This window comes from Seriola dumerili, unplaced genomic scaffold (genome assembly GCF_002260705.1).
Source record: "Seriola dumerili isolate Sdu_G_001 unplaced genomic scaffold, Sdu_1.0 BDQW01000716.1, whole genome shotgun sequence".
NCBI classification, from domain to species: domain Eukaryota; kingdom Metazoa; phylum Chordata; class Actinopteri; order Carangiformes; family Carangidae; genus Seriola; species Seriola dumerili.
This window is the reverse complement of record NW_019174971.1, coordinates 589,059-608,026: the sequence shown is the minus strand read 5'-3', so window position 1 is coordinate 608,026 and position 18,968 is coordinate 589,059. Positions and strand designations below refer to the sequence as shown.

The window sequence follows — 18,968 nt, the reverse complement described above, 5'->3', positions numbered from 1 at the left end:
ACAGAAACAGTGATCTTGATGAGAGCAGGCGCCACTGGTATAAATACAGGCTGTGTGTGAGTGGGCAGGGGAACGTCAGGTGACGAGGGGTGGAGGGAAAATCAGCCTATCTGGTGACTGAAGGGAATATGGCTCATTTTTAATGCTTGATCAACTGTGGTTGAAAAACACAAACATCGTCACGTGCAGGAAAGTGCTGCCTCAACAGTCGGGACAGCTGACTGATTTCCCTTTGTCATGCTGAGGGAGTCAGTTCTCTTGACCCTTAATAATATCTGCCTCGCTTGGCCTGTCCCACACCTCTATGGTTGTGATCAACAACAACAACAACAAAAAAGAAATGCAAAAAAAATGCATATCACATTATTTGCATACCTTGTGCAAGTGAAGAACAGAAGTACATGCTCTTCCCAGGGTAGGGAGTTTCATATCCGATGTTCTTGACCTGTAGTAGCTCAGTTCCTCTGTAAATAAAAAGGAATGCTACAGTTAGCAGGGGAACACCAGACAGGGGAAGACAATTACAAAGGATTTAATTTTGTGTTGGTGTTTGCAGGATGAAAATGAAAGAAAAGACAGCAAAAGAAATCAAGGAATTAAAAGAAATAAAGTAATTAAAATCTATATATCAAGACTTTGCAATAAATAATGGCAATAATAATGGCAACTGTCAAACGGCATCATGCTGTAATAGACCTGACTGAAACAGGCAGGTATTCTAAATGAGAATAACTTACAAGTATGCTTGATAAAATGTAATTACTTTTAATGTCAGTGAATAAAAGCACTGAACTAAACCAAATATCCACCTCTGATAGTAACACTGAGATAGCTTCCACTATCCTGCTGTTTAAGTGTTGGGGGGAGAACACTGAAAGACGGTGATACAGACACATGTACAGTAGGTGGCACTGTTGTCCCCCGTTACTCTCTGTTATGATCTTCCAAACTATAACCACAGAATTGATATTCAAGTCTTCCATTGGCTTCATATAGAGACATGTGGTTGTCATATGAAGGACTGCAGAGTCACCACACTGAATAAAAAATGAGGTATTTATTATATTGCCCATATGTAAACCCAAGTCACAAACAGACACATTGTCACAAATAAAAAATAAAAAAAGAGTTTAATTTTAATTTACATTAACATTAAAAAAAGATGGATAAGACAAAAAAATAAAGCTACAATGATCATTATAACCTGCATTAGCATTAGGGATGGGATGAATATTATTTGGATTTTTAAAAATGGCTGAGAGGAATCAGCTTTGTTTTAACATGTTATTTATCAAATAATTAGTTGATCATGAACATCTTACTGTACTCCTTTTAAGTCACCAAACTAAAAAAAAAAGACTATAGTGAAAAAAATAATTAAATGCCCTGATAGAAATACAGTACAGATGAATAAAATACCTGATATACATTTCTCAAAGCAAAAGAGTGTCACCTTGTGGACAACAGTTCTAATTTCACTTGTAATTAAATTCTAAAACATGCATCATGTGGGAATGGATACAGTGTAAACTGGAGCTCTACAAAAAGTTCCCCGAATTCGTGTCCTTTCTGACAGACATGTTTGAATTATTAGTATTAATGTTAGAGCTGGGCATATTAAAGGTTGAATAAAGTCCACTTTCTTTCCGCATGAAGGTGCCGTACGGCTCAATGTCTTGCAGCTCCTGCAGAAAGACATATGAATAAAAATAATGAAATTTATATGAGCTACACAAATGAAGAAGGTTTAATATTTTCCTGTCCATTACCTGGTTTGGATGACTGCTCTGTGGCCCTAGTTGTGTTCTGCTGTTTAAAATGACAAACAACAATGCAGTTAGTGAATCCTGATGTTTATTCACACACAGTGCTTTTTGTAGGCAAGACAGGAAATGAAAGACCATGTCTTCCTGTAGTGCCTCATATGAAACTACAAGTCAAGATGTTGACATTAATGACTGCTGTGCATTTACAGTCATTCAAAATGAGATAAACACGTTGCAACAAGTGATATTAAAAGAGATGACAAACAAAACTAGTTAAAATACTTGACTTTCAAAGTTATAGCAGTTGGTCAGACAAGACCAAATATTGTCGCTGAAGTCGCTGCATGTAAATTAACCTTCGTTCACCTCACTGGATGTAGCCATATTGTTTCAGCCGCCTACAATGACTGGCTGGCCGAGTCCAATTAACATACTGATCAACAGGAAACAGAGTTCAGCACACAGGGGGCGCCGGCTGTGACTGTTACAATTACAACACTGCTACTATTACTTAAATAAAAGATCTCTGTACTATTTTTAGCTTCTCAGTACTTCTTTTTAACTTCTTAAGAGGCTAAAAATAGCAGGAGAAGTACTAAGATCTTTTATTTAAGTAAAAGTAGCAGTGTATATATTGTCCCCAACAACAGACTGTAGAAAAGGACCAAAAATAAAAAAGTACTCTTTATTCAGAAAGGCCCCGTTCATAATCAAACATTAGGCTATATTATATATTATTAGAGTATATTATATTATTATATTATAATTATTGGTACATTAATGTTGAAACATCACTTTAAGTATTGCAGATGGTAGAGGTAGGACTAACTAACTACATTATAAACTGATGGGAAGGTTAATTGATAATCTTACATCATAATTTATTAGTTAATTGTATTTTTTACTAATAATTTGAATCTGCAAAGTAGATTTCCCTTTCAACTGTAGAGGAGTAGAAGCTGAATGTAGCATTAGAGGTAAATATGCAAATAAAGGATAAGTATGTCCACCACTCAATGTTATTAACTTATAAAGCATTCCTATAAATTTATGAAAAACAATAACTATGGAGATTACAGTAGTGTCTCACCCATGATGTATTCTTCTGTGGATAAATCCCAGGATAACTCCAGTTATAATGAGGACTACAGTTACAGCAGTCAAAGCACTTGGGATCAGCCCTCCTGGGTGACTGCTGACCTCTTCCTCCTCTGAATGTATAGAATCGGAATCTGTCAAAATGTCAAAAAGCAAACAAACAAAAAACATGCATTTGTCCTATTTGTAAAGAGTCTGCTCCACACAGAACCATGTACTATTACTGAAGTCTGCTAATCAAAGCTAACAAATCAGCCAAATTAATGCATGCTTTGATTAGCCTGTAAACTACAGACATCATTCTACCACGGTAACAGTGTGAGGAAAACATAAATAAAATGTGCTTACCCTCCACAATGATACTGAGATGGACAATATTTGTTCCACCATCATATGCACACTGACAGGAGTAGTTCCCACTGTCCTCTGGTGTTAAACTGTTCAGGTGGAGTAATATAGTCTCATTGTCTTTCTTAAGTGTGAACCTGGAGTCACAACTACTGTTAAAGCTCTGTCCATGTCGATACAGTAGACGACACTGTTCTCCTCTGCTCCTCTCTGTCTTGATGTTACATACTATCAGTACGATGGGTGTAGTATTACTGCATAGTGGAGTGACATCTGGTTTGCTCCCCAGGGTTTTCTCAAGAGTCACTGCAATCAATCAATCAATCAATCAATCAATCAATCAATCAATCAATCAATCAATCAATTAATCAATAAGAAACACAGTCAGTAAGTTAGCAGTAGCACTTGCTGTCTTTAGGTATTTGGTTTAAACTAATGTGATTTAATATTCACTAAAGACAAAGGTTATTCAAGAGTAATGACTTGCATCAATTTGACTTTATGAAAACTAAAAGGGATTTTCTGTACAGTACCTTCGCTGTCAAAACACACAGTTAGTGGCAGAAGAAGAACAAAGAACAGAGTCCATCCATCCATACTGGTCGTGAAGCAACTGCTGCTGGTAGTGCACAGTGTACTGCACTGATGTTAGGAGGACAGACACACTACTTTGCACTGTTCTCTGGTTGCCTAAACCTCAAATTCTCAGCTCTCACTGACGTATGAGCTGATGTGAACTCTTCTAAAAAGGAAGTGCTTCTATAGGCTTCTGCTTTCATATTAATACTCTCTAAAGGTACAACAGTCAGCGACCTTTTAATAACTTTAATTGTCTTTTGTGGTGAAGAGTTAACATTGGTCACAACATTATTAATGTCAAAAAACTGCTCATGAATATGTTACATGTGCTTCAGGTCCAGTCACATGTTCTGAATTACAGTTGGAGCTGGATCCACTGAGAGCCTGTATCAAGTATTGCCTGCACAGGTCTTGCAATGTGTAAGTTCAGTGAGAGTGGAACATCACGTAGCATGCTAAAACAGAGATGTTTGATTTTGTGGTCATCACATATTGACAGGCCTGAGCTTAAAGTGTAAATAGAGCTGCATGGTCTCTTCAGCTCGTCGCAATTTATGTCCCTCACACCAGTTATAACTTGACACAACAAGAATACACAGCACCAAGTGACTTAACTTTGTTCAAATGAAGATTTCAGAAGTGATTAGAAACTTGTCCCTGACCCAGATCCTTCTCTTCATATAGTTTTAAAGGTCCCATGTTTTACACTTTCACTTTTCCTGTTTTATTTTAAGCGTTGATGCATAAGAAGATATATTTGTTGTTTTTAGAACCAAAAACCATCTCAGTGTAGTTTAACATCTCCTCTCTCAAGCTTCTCTCTTGAGCTCTGAGCCTCTCTTCTGATTGGCTGACTGTTTTCTGAGTGATCTAATAAAAATATAGCAGATTTCAGGTAAACACTCAGAGAAACCAAATCCTGCAAGGTTGGATGGTGGGTCCAGGTGGGCGGAGCTTGGGGCATGGCTGAGGGCGGTAACAGCTTTGTTGTGACACCACAAAGTTCAGGAAGTCTTGACAGCTTGTTTAAGGCTCAGTTTTCTGAATACAGGCTGTGTGCATTTCTCTGTGGTCAGAGCGCTTTGATACTTTCACAGTATTAATATAGAACCTAGACCTGCTTTATAATCAAAGAAGACATGGAAACTTCACTTTATACAATATGGAAGCTTTAATCAAACATTCACATGATGCATAATATTCATATTGACCTGACATCAGGTTGAAATGTTTTCATAGATTTTGCAACTTGAATCAGTGTCTCTTCCATCTATTTCTGATCATCCAAGTGGACAGTCACTACACATTGCTTCCTGATCTTGTCATGTTGGTGTCTCGTTGACGCTGAATTGAGGAGATAGTTTCATATAGTTCATCTGTTGGCTGCTGAAGGCTCATGTAGGGCTCATCTGGGTCTTCTTGGTCCTAGAAAACAAATAATAATGCATCATGTCAGACTGCTGGTGTCAGGCATTTCAGTAAAATCATCAGTGAATGATAACAGGCTGTTTGCCACTGATCTGGAATTTCATGTGTGCGTCTTCTACTGTCGAAATTAATACAAACATTAAACTAGCTGCTTTCCCAGTTTAAAGGTGTAGAACAAAAGAATACATTACTCACCACACAGCCAGGAGTTTCATTTACAGATAATCCAGATGTGATCGACCATGAACGGACTCTTTAAATAAGATGGGATAGTTAATGAAACACCAGATATGCACATGTGCATGCACAAAAAAAGTAAAGCTTATCTATGTCTTTTAGAAAACTTTAAAACAATAATAAAAAATAATTGTCAGAAAAAGGAGCATAATCATGAATATTTGCATTAATAAATATTTTCACTTTATCTGCCAGTACTCAACTATGAATTATCGAAAAATAAATTGATAAACAAACCTTTTGGTCTTGTGTATAAATCCCAGAATAGCTCCAGTTATAATGATGACCACAGCTGCACCAGTCAAAGCACATGGGATGAGGATTTCTGTTGAACTGCTGAGCTCCTCATCCTCTAAAGCACGTAGAAGAAAAAGATTACTCAAAAAATGACTCTGATCTTTGATTTATATATTAACATTATGACTTTTTTGTTTTAATAAAATCAATTCATGACATAATTTTAATAATGTTTTATATCTACACATTATCTCACATGCAGCTATGATTATAGCATGTAATTAAACATTCCCTATCTACACTTTTTTTCATATGTACAGTAAGTGCAGCCATCATGTTGCTATTGAAATTTGTCATAACTTTAACAATGCAGTGGAAAATTACCAATTTACACTGAGCCACTGCTTACCTTCTACTGTGATGCTGATATGCAGCTTAAATGTTCCACCAGCGTTCGCACACTCACAGGAGTAGTTCCCACTGTCCTCCGGTGTTAAACTGGTCAGGTGGAGAAATACAGTCTGATTCTCTGTCATAAGTGTGAACCTGGAGTCACAACTATTGTTAAAGTCCTGTCCATATATATACTTCAGTTGACACTCTTCTCCTCTGCTCCTCTCTGTGGTGATCCTACATATTATCATTATGAGCTCATGCAGTGTATCATTGGCACATATTGGAGTGGCATCTGGTTCTCTGCCAATGGTTTTCACGAGCAGCCGAGTCTCTGCAATCACATAATTGAAATCAAAAATCAATATCATATGAAATAGTCAATGAGTGCTTACTGATTTCTTGCACATGTAAATGCCTGACAAACTTTTTAACTGCAATGAATAAGTAAATTATACAAACATATTGTGTTACTCCTTTAAAACCAAAGACATAATGAACAACAGAGAACAATGTGTTACATGAGCTATGCATAAAGAGGTTTCTGTACAGTACCTTGGCTGTCAATATAAAAAATGAACGGCAGAAGCAGAAGAAAACACAGTTTCCATCTCCCCATACTGGTCAAGACTTCTAAGCAAGAATATGGTTTATTCCTGAGGGTTTTTCAGAGTCACTGCAATCAATCAACATTTAATAAGTTAGCAGTAGCACTGTTTTTAGGTGTTTGGTGTAAACTTATATGGACAAAGACGAAGATTATTCAAGAATAATGACTTGCATCAATTTGACTTATGAAAACTAAAACTGTACAGTACTTTTGCCGTCAGAACAAAGCAGAACAAAGAACGGACTCCATCCACCCACACTGGTCATGAAGCAACTGCTGCTGGTAGTGCACAGTGTACTGCACTGATGGGACACACTACTTTGTACTTTTCTCTGGTTGCCTAAACCGCAAACCCCCACTCTCACAACATTTTAGCTGATGAGAACTCTTCTAAAAAGGAAGAGCTTCTACAGGCCTCTGCCTTCATATTAATACTATCAAAAAGTAAAATAGTGACAGTGTTTGAGTAGCTAACTCTTCATTTATTTATTTTTATGAATGACATAAGCAAACATATTTCTTGCATAACAATGAGCAGGATAAAGTAAATAGTGGGCTACACTCTTTTAAACTCACTGTTAGGAAAAGCATTAATAGCTAAATGTGATTCTACCAAACCTCAGAGGGGAGGGGGACAAACACAGACACAACCCTTTTGCTCCCTAAACCACAAAACGACCTAAAATACCTCATAGGTCTGTGAGCTTGTGCTAAGCAGGAAGTGTTATATTTGACTACATCTACTTTGAAGTACTTTTAAGACCCCAGAGGCCAAAGGTTTAAGAGAGAGTAGACAGCAGAGAGACGACAGGAAACACCAATGACAACTAACACACCACTCACAAAGCTGATACAGGGATGTCTATGCATTGGTGGGTGTTAATACCACTGGTGGTTGCATAAGTGAGTCTGACGCAGGACACTTCAGTCTAAATATAAAAAATAATTCATCTCCGAGCGTCACAAAATGCAATTATGATCGCTACATTTGCGCTGACAATCTAAATTGCTTCAGCCACCCTCATTCTTCCTGTCATGTAATTTGGATAGTTGGAGAAATCAGGACAACTCAGACAGACGAAGATAATCTGTGACAAGAAAAAATAAAAGCTCAGATGTGTTTTTTGCCTTAACTTAGCTGTTTTGTTGGTTTGTGTCAAAGCATCAAGATTCAAAGACTTAAAATACTCATATTCCTCACTATGTGAAATGAGTGGTTGTCACACTCACAGCATGTATAATAAAAAATGATAAAATACCCCACTGCTGGGCCTCTCTTTAAATCGATGTATGTGCCAGAGAGGTAAGAAGGCACCTGCAACATCATGGAGGCGGCTGAGAAAGCCTCATGGTAGACGTGTTAGTACAGGAAGTGACAGGTCAAACTGACAACTCACGTTCACGCTCAAAAAAACACCTTGAAACACGACTGTGTACATCACTTATCATACATCTGAAAGCATTGCAGAGCTTGTGTATATTATTTGAATTCACATAGAAATCCTTATATGTCTCATGAAAATACATGAGATATTTGTTTTAAATATAATCTAAAACATATAGTTACATATCTGAATATTCTGGATTTGCAGGTACAAAACAGTGGGCATCAAAAGAACAAATGCAAATTTTGTTTTAACTATTATTTTGTAATAATTAATATATTAAAATATATCATATTTTTAGGCAGTAAAATGCTCTCATGCCTTTAAGAATATTAAATTTACAAAAGGGAATTTAACATTTTAAAAGGACAAATGAGTGAGTGAAATAATGGCAAAGTAAAATAGTTTCCTTATGGACAGCAGGCCCAGTTTCACTTGTTAATCAATAGAAAAACATGCATCACATAGCGGTAGGTATTGTATAATGGACGCTGTATAAAGGAATTCCCAAATCTGTGTCATCTCTGCACACATCTAACACATCTGAATTATCAGCATCAGTTTTAGTGTATCATGTGTTTCTGTACATCATGGTGACTGAGTAAAGTTCATTCTCTTTCTGGATGAAGGTGCTGTACGGTTCAATGTCTCCCGGCTCCTGCAGAAGAACACAAGAGTTCAAAAAAATGTTTCTGAGGTGAAAAGACGGAAAGTACAGTAGGTACCAGCATTTTGGTGTACAGTACCATGTTTACGTGGCTGGTCATGGGTTCTAGTTGTCTTCTGCTGGGTAACAACAAACAAAAACATTTCATTACAAAAATTCTTTATTTGCTCCACCACCTCAAATTGTGTAGGAATAAAATTGTACTATATCATTATATAATAACATAGAATAGTTGTTATAGAAATATGGTGCCCACAAAGACACTCCCATACAGTATATACAAACACACTGTTATCCGAATAGTGCATACAGTGTGCTAGAAGCTTATACAAAGAACAGAATTACAGAGCCATCACTGGTTCTACAGCGCCACCATGTGAGGACCACCCTGAAGAAGGTGAATGCTAACAAAACGGCAGGCCCAGATGGAGTGCCAGGTCGGGTGCTGAAAGCATGTGCAGACCAACTGGTAGAAGTGTTCACCAAGGTATTCAACAACTCCTTAGAACTGTCTGCTGTCCCATCCCGTCATCCCAGTACCCAAAACAACATCTGTGAAGTGTCTGAATGACTATCGCCCAGTGGCCTTAACACCGATAGCGATGAAGTGCTTTGAGAAACTGGCGCTGTCCAACATCAGATCTAAATCCCGCCTGACCTGGATATGCATCAGTTTTTTCCTATGAGGCAAACTGCTCCACAGAGGATGCAATAACCACCGCTCTTCACACTGCTCTGACACACCTCAAGGAGCCAAACAGTTATATGAGGATGCTATTCGTGGACTTTACCTCAGCATTTAACACGTTAATCCCACAACAACTTGTCAGCAAGTTGAACAATCTGGGCCTTGGTTGCTCGCTGTGCTCATGGGTTATGGACTTTCTCACAGACCACCCACAGCAGGTCAGAGTCGAGAGACACACCTCTTCCACCATCATCCTGGACACAGGAACCCCACAGGTTTGTGTTTTGAGCCTAATGCTGTTCACTCTCCAACTCAATGATAAAATTTGCGGACGACACAACCGTTGTTGGTTTGATCGCTAACAATGATGAGACGGCCTACATCTGGCCGAGTGGTGTAAGGACAGCAACTTGGTCCTCAACACCTCAAAGACCAAGGAGATGATAATTGCCTTCAGGAGAACAGGAAGCCCACCCCACCCTTCACATTTATGGAGAAGCAGTGGAGTGTGTGGACAGGCTGAAGTTCCTTGCAGTCAGTCTGATAAACCATAAGTATGGACGTCCAACACCTCAAGCCTGGTTAACAAAGCTCAACAGAGACTGTTCTTCTTGAGGAAACTGAAACAAGCCAAGCTCCCTCAGAAGCTGCTGCTGAATTTCTACAGGAGCGCCGCTAAGAGCACCCTTACAAACTGCACAACTGTGTGGTATGCCGGCTGCATAGCTGCAGAGCGGAAAGACCTTGCAACGTGTGGTGGAGACTGCTCAGCGCATTGTGGGGATGAAGCTCCCACACCTTGATTGTATTTAAACCACCCGCCTGAGAAAGAAGGCCAGCAGCATTGCCACAGCCTCTACTCACCCCGGCAACCCACTGGTAAACGGTTCAGAATAAGGTCCTGCACAAATAGACTGACGAACAGCTTCTTCCCCTGAGCAGTGGCTTCCATCTTCCCCCACAACTCCCCCAACGATGACAGTAAATCAGACTGATTTTTATTGTGCTGTTATTGCAGAGATGCCACTTGAAGTTTTGCTATACTTTGTATAATGACAATAAAGACTATTCTTTTGATTAAATAAAAATAACAGACAGAATTAGCCTTAAGCGCTATTGATGTAACACTTAAAGCTATTATGCTTTGCTAAAGATTATTTTATTCTCTATGAGCACGATATTCATCTCTTACCCATGGTGAAGTTTTCCGTAGATAAATCCCAGGACACCTCCAGTTATAATGAGGAATATAATTACACCAACTCCAACATAAGGGAAGGGTATTTCTGTAGACCTGCTGATGCTTTCATCCCCTTTAACCATAGAAAGAAAAAAACAAAGTCAGAAAAGCAGCATTGGTATCGAACAACTATAATTGGGGAGCAGTTTGTGTGTGTGTGTCAATGAATCTGCTCAATCTAGGGAGCAGCAGTTTGAAGGAACTTATTTCTGAGGCCTTTCAAACGGTCCTTCCCTTCTTTTTTCCCTTGCACCTCAACTGTGTGATACAGGGTAAAACTGTGGAGACTTCAGTACAACTTTGCATCTGTTTTCTATTGAAATAGACAGTCTGCGTCTTTCCTAAAAAAGAAGTAACAGCACCATTTGCGTTGTGGAAACACCAAACACATGATATTTGTGTGTAGTACCGAATCTCTAGAGAAGTCAGGTAATAATTTTGTAGTACTTTGTTGATTTGCCGTTAAGATGCTAATAACGTAGCTACCTATCTACCTAGCTTGGCATATATTACAGATGTTGGTAAACAGTCAAAAATGATTGAAAATTGGATTTTTGGTAAGTATGTTGAGTTTTGTTTTGTTTGTTTTTGTTTGGATGAAATACATATTCTAAACCCTGTCGTTTATTTATATTGGACATTGGAATTTCCTTTATTTCCCAGCCACCCGAGTGACTAAACTCACAAAAAAAAGAAAATAAATCAGTCACTTACCTTCCACAGTGATGTTGATATGCAGCTTAAATGTTCCACCAGCGTTTGCACACTCACAGGAGTAGTTCCCACTGTCCTCCGGTGTTAAACTGGTCAGGTGGAGAAATACAGTCTGATTCTCTGCCATAAGTGTGAACCTGGAGTCACAACTATTGTTAAAGTCATGTCCATATATATACGTTAGTTTACACTCTTCTCCTCTGCTCCTCTCTGTGGTGATCCTACATATTATCATTATGAGCTCATGCAGTGTATCATTGGCACATATTGGAGTGGCATCTGGTTCTCTGCCAATGGTTTTCACGAGCAGCCGAGTCTCTGCAATCACATAATTGAAATCAAAAATCAATATCATATGAAATAGTCAATGAGTGCTTACTGATTTCTTGCCTATGTAAATGCCTGAAAAACCTTTTAACTGCACCAATAAAGAAATGACCAAACATATTCTGTTACTCCTTTAAAGCCAAACAAATAATGAATTACAGAGAACAATGTCTTACATAAGTTACACATAGAAAGAAGTTTCTGTACAGTACCTTGGCTGTCAATATAAAAAATCAGCGGCAGGAGCAGAACAAACCACAGTTTCCATCTCCCCATACTGGTCAAGACTTCTAAGCAACAACGCAACTGCTGCAAGTAGTATACAGTATACACTGGGGGTTAGGCACACCCCTTTCCACCAATCTTCAGCGACCTAAACCTCAAGCTTGCACTGAGGCATCAGTTAGTGCGAGGTCTGTTAAAGAGGAAGTTTAAGACATTACTGCTGGTGCTTTCATGTTAACACAGAATGAGAGAGAAAAGTGCATAAAAACACACTGACATAACATATGCAGGCTGAGAATTATGCCCACTTTCATGTAAGACAATGTGACAACCTTCACCGTCTTGTTTGGTGAAATTCAAGGACAAAAGTCAGTGTGACTGTCAGCTGTGAGTGTTTACGTCACAGGGCAACACGTTTGCATCAGTACAGAGGTGGCAGGGAGAGTGTTAAGAATATTGTGCAATGCAGTCAATACAAGACAATTAAGTCTACTCAATAGTCTGGATTGATTATTTTGACTTTAACGCTACACATGGCTAGGTTTCCAGGACACTGAAACTTAGTAAAAGACATTATATTAAAAATTCCTATATTGCTACATAGTCGATGTTAGCATTAACAGCTGTTTACTTACCAGCCTGGTGGAAACATTTTGAGTTCAGAATCAAACTTCATTCCTTTATTCACTAAGAGCTTTCTCCAGAGGTCTAAATCAACCCTCTTATTTCGCTTCTATTTCTATCACTTCCTTTCTTCTACTGTAGTTAGCAGCCCCGGGCCCATCCGTCTCAACAGTGAGTCACTATAGGATGAAAAAGCAGCCCTGCTCAGAGAGCATATAATAACCTCTTGTTAACGCAAAGATGGCTGAAGCTCTTGGCAAGCAACCATAATCACCACCACCGCCACTCGCTCCAAGCAAGAAACCCTATTTGGTAGCAGAATAAAAACTTACATATAGCACCTTTAAAGACAATTGTACAGACATAAACAGACTGGCTGAAAACATTAAAACTGTTTTGGAAATTAAATGTTTAATCATCATATGTATATTTTTGCATTTTTAAACAATATTGTACATCATCATTTAGAATTCATAGAGAATTAACTACTTTGGTCATTTGAAAGTAGAATCAGTGCTATGTAAGCAAGTCAGAATGTCCATATGCAATATTTTGTAAATGGGATTACATGCATCATCTTCATCTTAGTTCTCGATAGTTTCGTAGACTGTGTAATCTGGGTGTAAATCCTTCTCTTTTCCATCTGTTTCCTGATTATTAAAACTGTTAGCTGGACCTGCTTCAGTATCATGATAACGGCAACTTGAGGAGATAGTGTGGTAGACATCACTGGCTGGCAGCTGAAGGCTCGCATAGAGATCATCTTGGTCCTGACAAAACAAATCAGCATTTTATATATCGCACCTAAAATATAATTGCATGTAGTTGAAAACAATAGGTGATGTGTCGGCATTACAAAACGTTGAGAAGAATTACAAAAACAGAACTATGTAGCTCTTACCAAAGAGAAGGGAGTTTCAGATCTGGTTAGTGCAGATGCTCCTGATCTTGTGTTTTCTCTGTTAGCACAAATGAATGTCAGAGTTAGTAGGGGCCTCTGTACTATCACAAAGGGAACTGCAGTCGAGCAAACTATTTATAGAACAAATGAAAGTGCGTGATTGTTTTCAAAGAAACCAAAACCGAGTGACACGCTGATTGGAGCAATATGCTCAATGAGAGTAAAGAGAGTATGAGGACATCGTGCTGCTACAGTACACCACGGCACTACGACACACTAAAAGTGAAGTATTAAAGCATTTGGTCAAAGTTTTTCACCTGTGATGATTTCCTCTCTGGGTCTGATCACAGATGATCCCAGCCATAATGATGAACATGGCAAGAATGATAATGGCGATGACGAGTGAGGCAATGAACCTCATGCCAGAGAAAGTTCCCTCCTCTCCACCTGCTGTCACACAGAAAGTCAGGACAGTCTGTATTTCCACGCCACAATATCTTGCAATTTTGTGCGAACTGCTCCGATTAGCGAACACGCTCACCTTCAACAGTGATATTAAGATGGACAACATGTGTTCCTCTTTTATATGAACACTCACAGGTGTAATTCCCACTGTCCGTCGGTGTTAAATTATTTAGTAGGATAAATATAGAATAATTCTTGCTTAGCAACATGAACCTTGAGTCGCATTTATAGTCAGACTGCTTGTCACCTGTATACAGCAGGCAACACTCATCCCCCCGGTGTGTCTCTGTGTTGATCATACATTTCACTAATATAATGACACCTAACTTTGCACTGGTGCACACAGGAGTGATGTCTGGGTCTCTGCCGACGGTTTTCACAACACTCACTGCAATCAAAAGGAAACAGGCTTTCAGTGCATCACATTTTACACTCGAGCTGCGTTACAATAGTCAGAGTAGATAAATCTTATGTTATGTAAAGAAGGTTTTTGTACTGTACCTCTGCTGTCAACACACGCACACACGGGCAGAAGCAGAACAAACAGCTGTTTCCATCCATCCATACTCGCTGAGAGATCTTAAGTGGTGCCAGCAAAGTACAGGACGCTGTTCTACAAAGACGACCAACGCAGCTCTCCGAAATGTTCTTTTACTGTCCACGTGAAAAAACCTCAAACTCTCTTCTTATAAAGGTAGAGTAGAAGCTGAAACAGAAGTGAACCCTGACTGCTTCTACTTTCAAGTCACCATGCAACAGTAGCTTCTCTGGGAAGCAGTGTATTAATCCAGATGGGTAAAACAATGCAACGGTGCATGAATGCAAAGAGAAACTCTCACTTGCATGTAAGAACTTGTTGAACTTGGTGAAATGTGTTTGGGAGTAAAATCGGACAGTGGTCCAAACAGCTGTCATCTTTAACAGAGCATGAGAGCTTAAAGTCTTCATTTTTTTTAATTCATTGTAGAAACTTTATTTGTTTAAATACACAAACACTCAAGAATTTTCAATTGATATAAACATCAGGGAAATTTAGCAACATAGTACATCATTCTGTGTAGTGTAGTGTAGCATACAGCATTTTTCACATTTACTTTATAGTATTTCTGTAAATTATTACTCCTGCAATTATTTAATTAAGAACATCATTCTGGGTAACCTAAAAAAAAATATCCCTCAGCAACTTGTTAAACTAGTCTATTAATAAAAATATACAGTATTTTGGCTGAGACCAGCAGATGCTCTGGGGCACGAAGATATCACAGTTATTTTCACTGTTGGTTTAGATGGTTTCATAGATTTCACAGCTTTGACCAGTGTCTCTTCCATTTGCTTCCTTTTCCAAATGGACAGTCACTGATCTGTTTCTGGCTGAATTTGCCTTGGCGTCATGTTGATGGTGCATCGAGAGGAAGTTTTGGTAGATATCACTTTCCCGTTGCTGAAGGCCCATGTAGGGGTCATCTGGGTCATCTTTGCCCTATGAAAGCATATCAATTAAGGGTCTTTGGTTTCTTATCCCATTAGAAAAAATTGGTATTAATTAGGTATAATTAATCAAACAATTATTTACAATCAAAAAAAAAATATATATTGTCATATCAGAAAGTGGTACCTAAAATCTTAACGTATCATGTTGTATAAGTCTGAAAAGGTTGACACATAGTATGGAGAAAGTAAAGTCAAACTGAAAACTGAGCTTTTCATGTCCTAATATTCCGCTAACTCAGTTCCCCTAACCTCACTCATCTAAAAACACCTTTGTCTCTTTTCCTTAGCATGCACACCCTGTGGCTATTCAGATTATATAATACATGCAGAGAAGGTTAGGAGCATAATTACTTAACATTAAAATGTTTAACAGCATCTCAGAGACAGCCACTTCCGTTCATTTTAACACTTTTTGCCACATGTGAAAAAGTTTTCACAGCATTCTCTGCCGAACTGAGACATTGAAATGGCGTGACAACCAAAAAAAGAAAGAGAATGGGGGGGACTTGGTGGCTTAGCCGGAATTGAAACAAGTCTTACAGGACATGCTACTAGGCAAGCACGTTGACTTTCCACTGAGTGTGTTCTCTTCTCAGCAGACATCTTACACGCAGTTCTGGTAAATCGACGACTGATGGCCGCAGTAATTTGGAATATATCCATCTACTGCTGCAAAGGTTATTGTGTGAGATCAGCAGCCAAATAACTAGAGCATTTGCTACTTACTAAGTTGGAAGGTATAAAATAAAAAATACATACCTTGCTCACCAAAGAGCAGGCGGTTTCACATCCATATAATCCAGATAGTCCTGCCCTTGTATGGTTTCTGAAAATAAGGAAAGAAGAGAAGAATATCAGAGTTACATCAGTGGATATCAGGATAACCTATACAAATAAAATACTTCAACCACAAATTGAAAATTAAGGCCCCTTCTTAGTGCACGAATCCCTAGTTCTGACTATTAATTTTAAAATACAGTACAACCTCAAAAATAACAACAGATCACTTGGACACTGACAATGCTGTCTTGGAATGAAACAACAAACACAAACTTTCCATTGCTGCTATTAAACTGTTGAGTATCCTAAATTCCAGTGCTTTACCGACTACCTATGTTAAAAATATGAAGTAAGAATTTTCACCTGCAACGTTTTTTCCTTATCATAAGTCCAAGGACAACTCCAGTAACAATGATCAATGCAGCAGCATTACAAATCACAGTGGTCAAACTGAGCACTCTTATAGGAGAAGTGCTCGCCTTCTCATCTCCTGAGTAAGAAAGACACAAAAAGCAAAAAAAAAAAAACATGTTAATACTTGCATCGTCTCTGAAACTATTTTTTTTTATCTGTACCACTTCATTCTAAGTTGGATTTTATTTTGCATATCAATATTTAGCAATAAATACAGTTAGTACAGTACCGTTCCCTTTAATAGCACATCTGACATTTGTATGGTCTCCATTTTACATCTGCATACATTAGTAAAGATGCTGTATGAAAGTTTTCCCTGCTACAGAATGTGGTTTCTTGCCAGTAGTGTGTGGTGGTTACGGTCGCTTGTTCACAGCTTCATTCATCATCGTGCTTACAATACAATCATGCTATCATAAAGTGACAACTTTACTTCTAGACTGGTAAGTAAACAGCTGTTAATGTAGCAATGGCACTTAGCACTTACTTACAGTCAGTGCTAATGTTACTAGTAACTAGTGCTGTCACGTGTCCTGGTTTGCTGTTGGTTACTCTGTGAAGCACGACTAATTCATTCAGCTGAAGCAGGTAAATAAATCAAACATTTACCTTCCACAGTGATGCTCAGATGAAGAAAATCTGTTCCATGAATATGTGAACACTCACAGGTGTGGTTCCCACTGTCCTCTGGTGTTAAACTGGCCAGTTGGAGAAATACAGTCCGATTGTCCGTCATAAGTGTGAACCGGGAGTCACAGCCATTCTCAAAGTCATGTCCGTGTTGATACAGCAGACGACACAGTCGTCCCCTGCTCCTCTTTGTGCTGATCTCACATACTATCAGTGTGATGAATTGCAGTGCAGCAGTCGTGCACACTGGAGTAACATCTTGTTTCCCCGCAATGGTTTTCACAATATTCTCTGCAATCAGAGGAAATATTTAAAATCTTTCAATCTTTCAATCGTTGTAGTTTTTTTTTGACTGCACTTGAGAAGGCTACTTCAAGGAAACTAAGAAAGGAAGTACTTGACAGAGATAAGCTGTATCTGATGAAAAGCTGCTGTACAGTACCTTCAGTGGCAACACACAAAGACACGGGGAGAAGCAGAACCAACCAAGGTTGCCATTGATCCATAATAGCAGAAAGGTCCAAACAACAGTGCTGCTGGCAGAAAACTATATCGAAAGGAGCAGGGTAAGTAAGAAAAGGAAGTAGCATGACCACTTGTATTTCCTGTTAAAACTCTCTGTGATGGATGTTGGGTTTCCTTGAAAAGCATCAATTTCAGATAAAGCACCATGTTGAACGAAAGAAAAAGAAACATTTATACTGTACATATAAAAAGAAAAGATAAAACGTACTTCAACAGATTTCAAGAACTTGCCTGAAGAACGTCAGATGGCTTCAAATTGTTCATTTTTTGAAGGAAAAATTGACAAATAAAAATTAAATAAATTACATATTACAATGATATGAGGCCAAACAGTTATTTAATGACCGGAAATTATTTTCCAACGTTATGGAATTTATAACAAGTCCAGTATGAACGATAAAGATAAACAGACGGTAATTTGTTTCTATATAAAACATCCAAGTAAGTATGAAAATTGCAAATGCTGAGCATCATAAATTCAAGGATGTTGTGGTCAAAAATTATTGCATTGAGGGCAGATGTCTTTTTTTCCTGTTTTTAGGAACCAACAGAGTTACAGAGGCTCACTGTGTTAGTATCATTAGTCAAAGAATGAGTCATATGGGAAATAATAAGATATAAATGACAGGCCATCTACACAACATAAAAAAGTGGCATGTTTTATGGCGGATCCCTGATATACAGCAGTCTATTATCATCTATTTAAAGAAAGCACTCTAACAACATCAATAGCTTCTTTAACATGGATCCTAAGACACAGATTTATAGACGAACAGTCAACCCTTTCCTCTTTCCTGCCTTACCGACTCCCCAATTAGTGATTTGGAGGATGAGAATACATCTTTTGTTTGTCTTTCTCAGGCCAAAGCTCAGTTCCTCAGCTGGACTATAAATAGACGGGACTTAAGCAAAACTAAAAAAGATCCTGACAAAAACTGAAAGTAGACAGGCTGGCATTCAGAAAGAGTTGAATAGATGCAGGTTTACGGGATATGGAACCACATAAAACAGGTCACCAAAGATGCAGATCAACACTGACTTTTTTTGTTGTTGGTGGTCAGGGCTCTACGTTTCAAGGTTGCGGTTGAAACGCAACAAGTATACATTCAAGTAAATGATGAATGAAACTAGGCTGAACATTCCTCCACCACAGTCATGAGACAAGCAAGAAAATGATGTGTGTGAAGCAGCATAGT

General features: G+C 38.4%; 3 protein-coding genes across 6 annotated transcripts; all 3 read right to left on the bottom strand.

Annotated features, from left to right (window-relative positions):
• Positions 1-1,168: 1,168 nt before the first annotated feature.
• Positions 1,169-3,866, bottom strand: LOC111236722. The gene is made up of 5 exons (XM_022765571.1): positions 3,746-3,866; positions 3,213-3,518; positions 2,857-2,998; positions 1,770-1,809; positions 1,169-1,685 (listed from the first exon to the last, which is right to left on the bottom strand). Exons 1-5 carry the CDS (start codon positions 3,807-3,809, stop codon positions 1,539-1,541), a joined length of 699 nt encoding a protein of 232 aa, XP_022621292.1. The 5' UTR covers positions 3,810-3,866; the 3' UTR covers positions 1,169-1,538.
• A 9,123-nt stretch (positions 3,867-12,989) lies between these two features.
• On the bottom strand, positions 12,990-14,575 carry LOC111236720. Of its 4 annotated transcripts, none has more exons than XR_002665733.1 (5): positions 14,434-14,575; positions 14,260-14,320; positions 13,785-13,914; positions 13,468-13,525; positions 12,990-13,336 (listed from the first exon to the last, which is right to left on the bottom strand). XR_002665733.1 is itself a non-coding variant. In XM_022765568.1 (5 exons), the coding sequence occupies exons 1-5, from the start codon at positions 14,495-14,497 to the stop codon at positions 13,151-13,153; spliced, it is 753 nt and encodes a 250-aa protein (XP_022621289.1). In that variant the 5' UTR covers positions 14,498-14,575; the 3' UTR covers positions 12,990-13,150. The 4 variants fall into 4 exon arrangements, 3 of the variants coding, with proteins under 3 accessions (XP_022621289.1, XP_022621290.1, XP_022621291.1); XM_022765568.1 differs by having other exon boundaries at positions 13,785-13,917; positions 14,009-14,320; XM_022765569.1 differs by having other exon boundaries at positions 14,009-14,320.
• Positions 14,576-14,931: 356 nt separating this feature from the next.
• Positions 14,932-17,803, bottom strand: LOC111236719. Its single transcript, XM_022765567.1, has 5 exons — positions 17,690-17,803; positions 17,227-17,538; positions 16,567-16,693; positions 16,183-16,249; positions 14,932-15,412 (listed from the first exon to the last, which is right to left on the bottom strand). Exons 1-5 carry the CDS (start codon positions 17,751-17,753, stop codon positions 15,215-15,217), a joined length of 768 nt encoding a protein of 255 aa, XP_022621288.1. The 5' UTR covers positions 17,754-17,803; the 3' UTR covers positions 14,932-15,214.
• Positions 17,804-18,968: the final 1,165 nt, after the last annotated feature.

Excerpts from the sequence above, each read along its gene's own strand:
- LOC111236722 (XM_022765571.1), bottom strand. The coding sequence starts at position 3,809 with ATGGATGGATGGACTCTGTTCTTTGTTCTTCTTCTGCCACTAACTGTG. Across the intron at positions 3,519-3,745 it reads TGTGTGTTTTGACAGCGAAG|TGACTCTTGAGAAAACCCTG; the intron begins GTACTGTACAGA and ends GATTGATTGCAG. Across the intron at positions 1,810-2,856 it reads CACAGAAGAATACATCATGG|CAGAACACAACTAGGGCCAC; the intron begins GTGAGACACTAC and ends CATTTTAAACAG.
- LOC111236720 (XM_022765568.1), bottom strand. The coding sequence starts at position 14,497 with ATGGATGGATGGAAACAGCTGTTTGTTCTGCTTCTGCCCGTGTGTGCG. Across the intron at positions 14,321-14,433 it reads TGCGTGTGTTGACAGCAGAG|TGAGTGTTGTGAAAACCGTC; the intron begins GTACAGTACAAA and ends TTTTGATTGCAG. Across the intron at positions 13,918-14,008 it reads TCTTAATATCACTGTTGAAG|CAGGTGGAGAGGAGGGAACT; the intron begins GTGAGCGTGTTC and ends TCTGTGTGACAG.
- LOC111236719 (XM_022765567.1), bottom strand. The coding sequence starts at position 17,753 with ATGGATCAATGGCAACCTTGGTTGGTTCTGCTTCTCCCCGTGTCTTTG. Across the intron at positions 16,250-16,566 it reads ATAAGGAAAAAACGTTGCAG|AAACCATACAAGGGCAGGAC; the intron begins GTGAAAATTCTT and ends CCTTATTTTCAG. Across the intron at positions 15,413-16,182 it reads CCTGCTCTTTGGTGAGCAAG|GGCAAAGATGACCCAGATGA; the intron begins GTATGTATTTTT and ends ATGCTTTCATAG.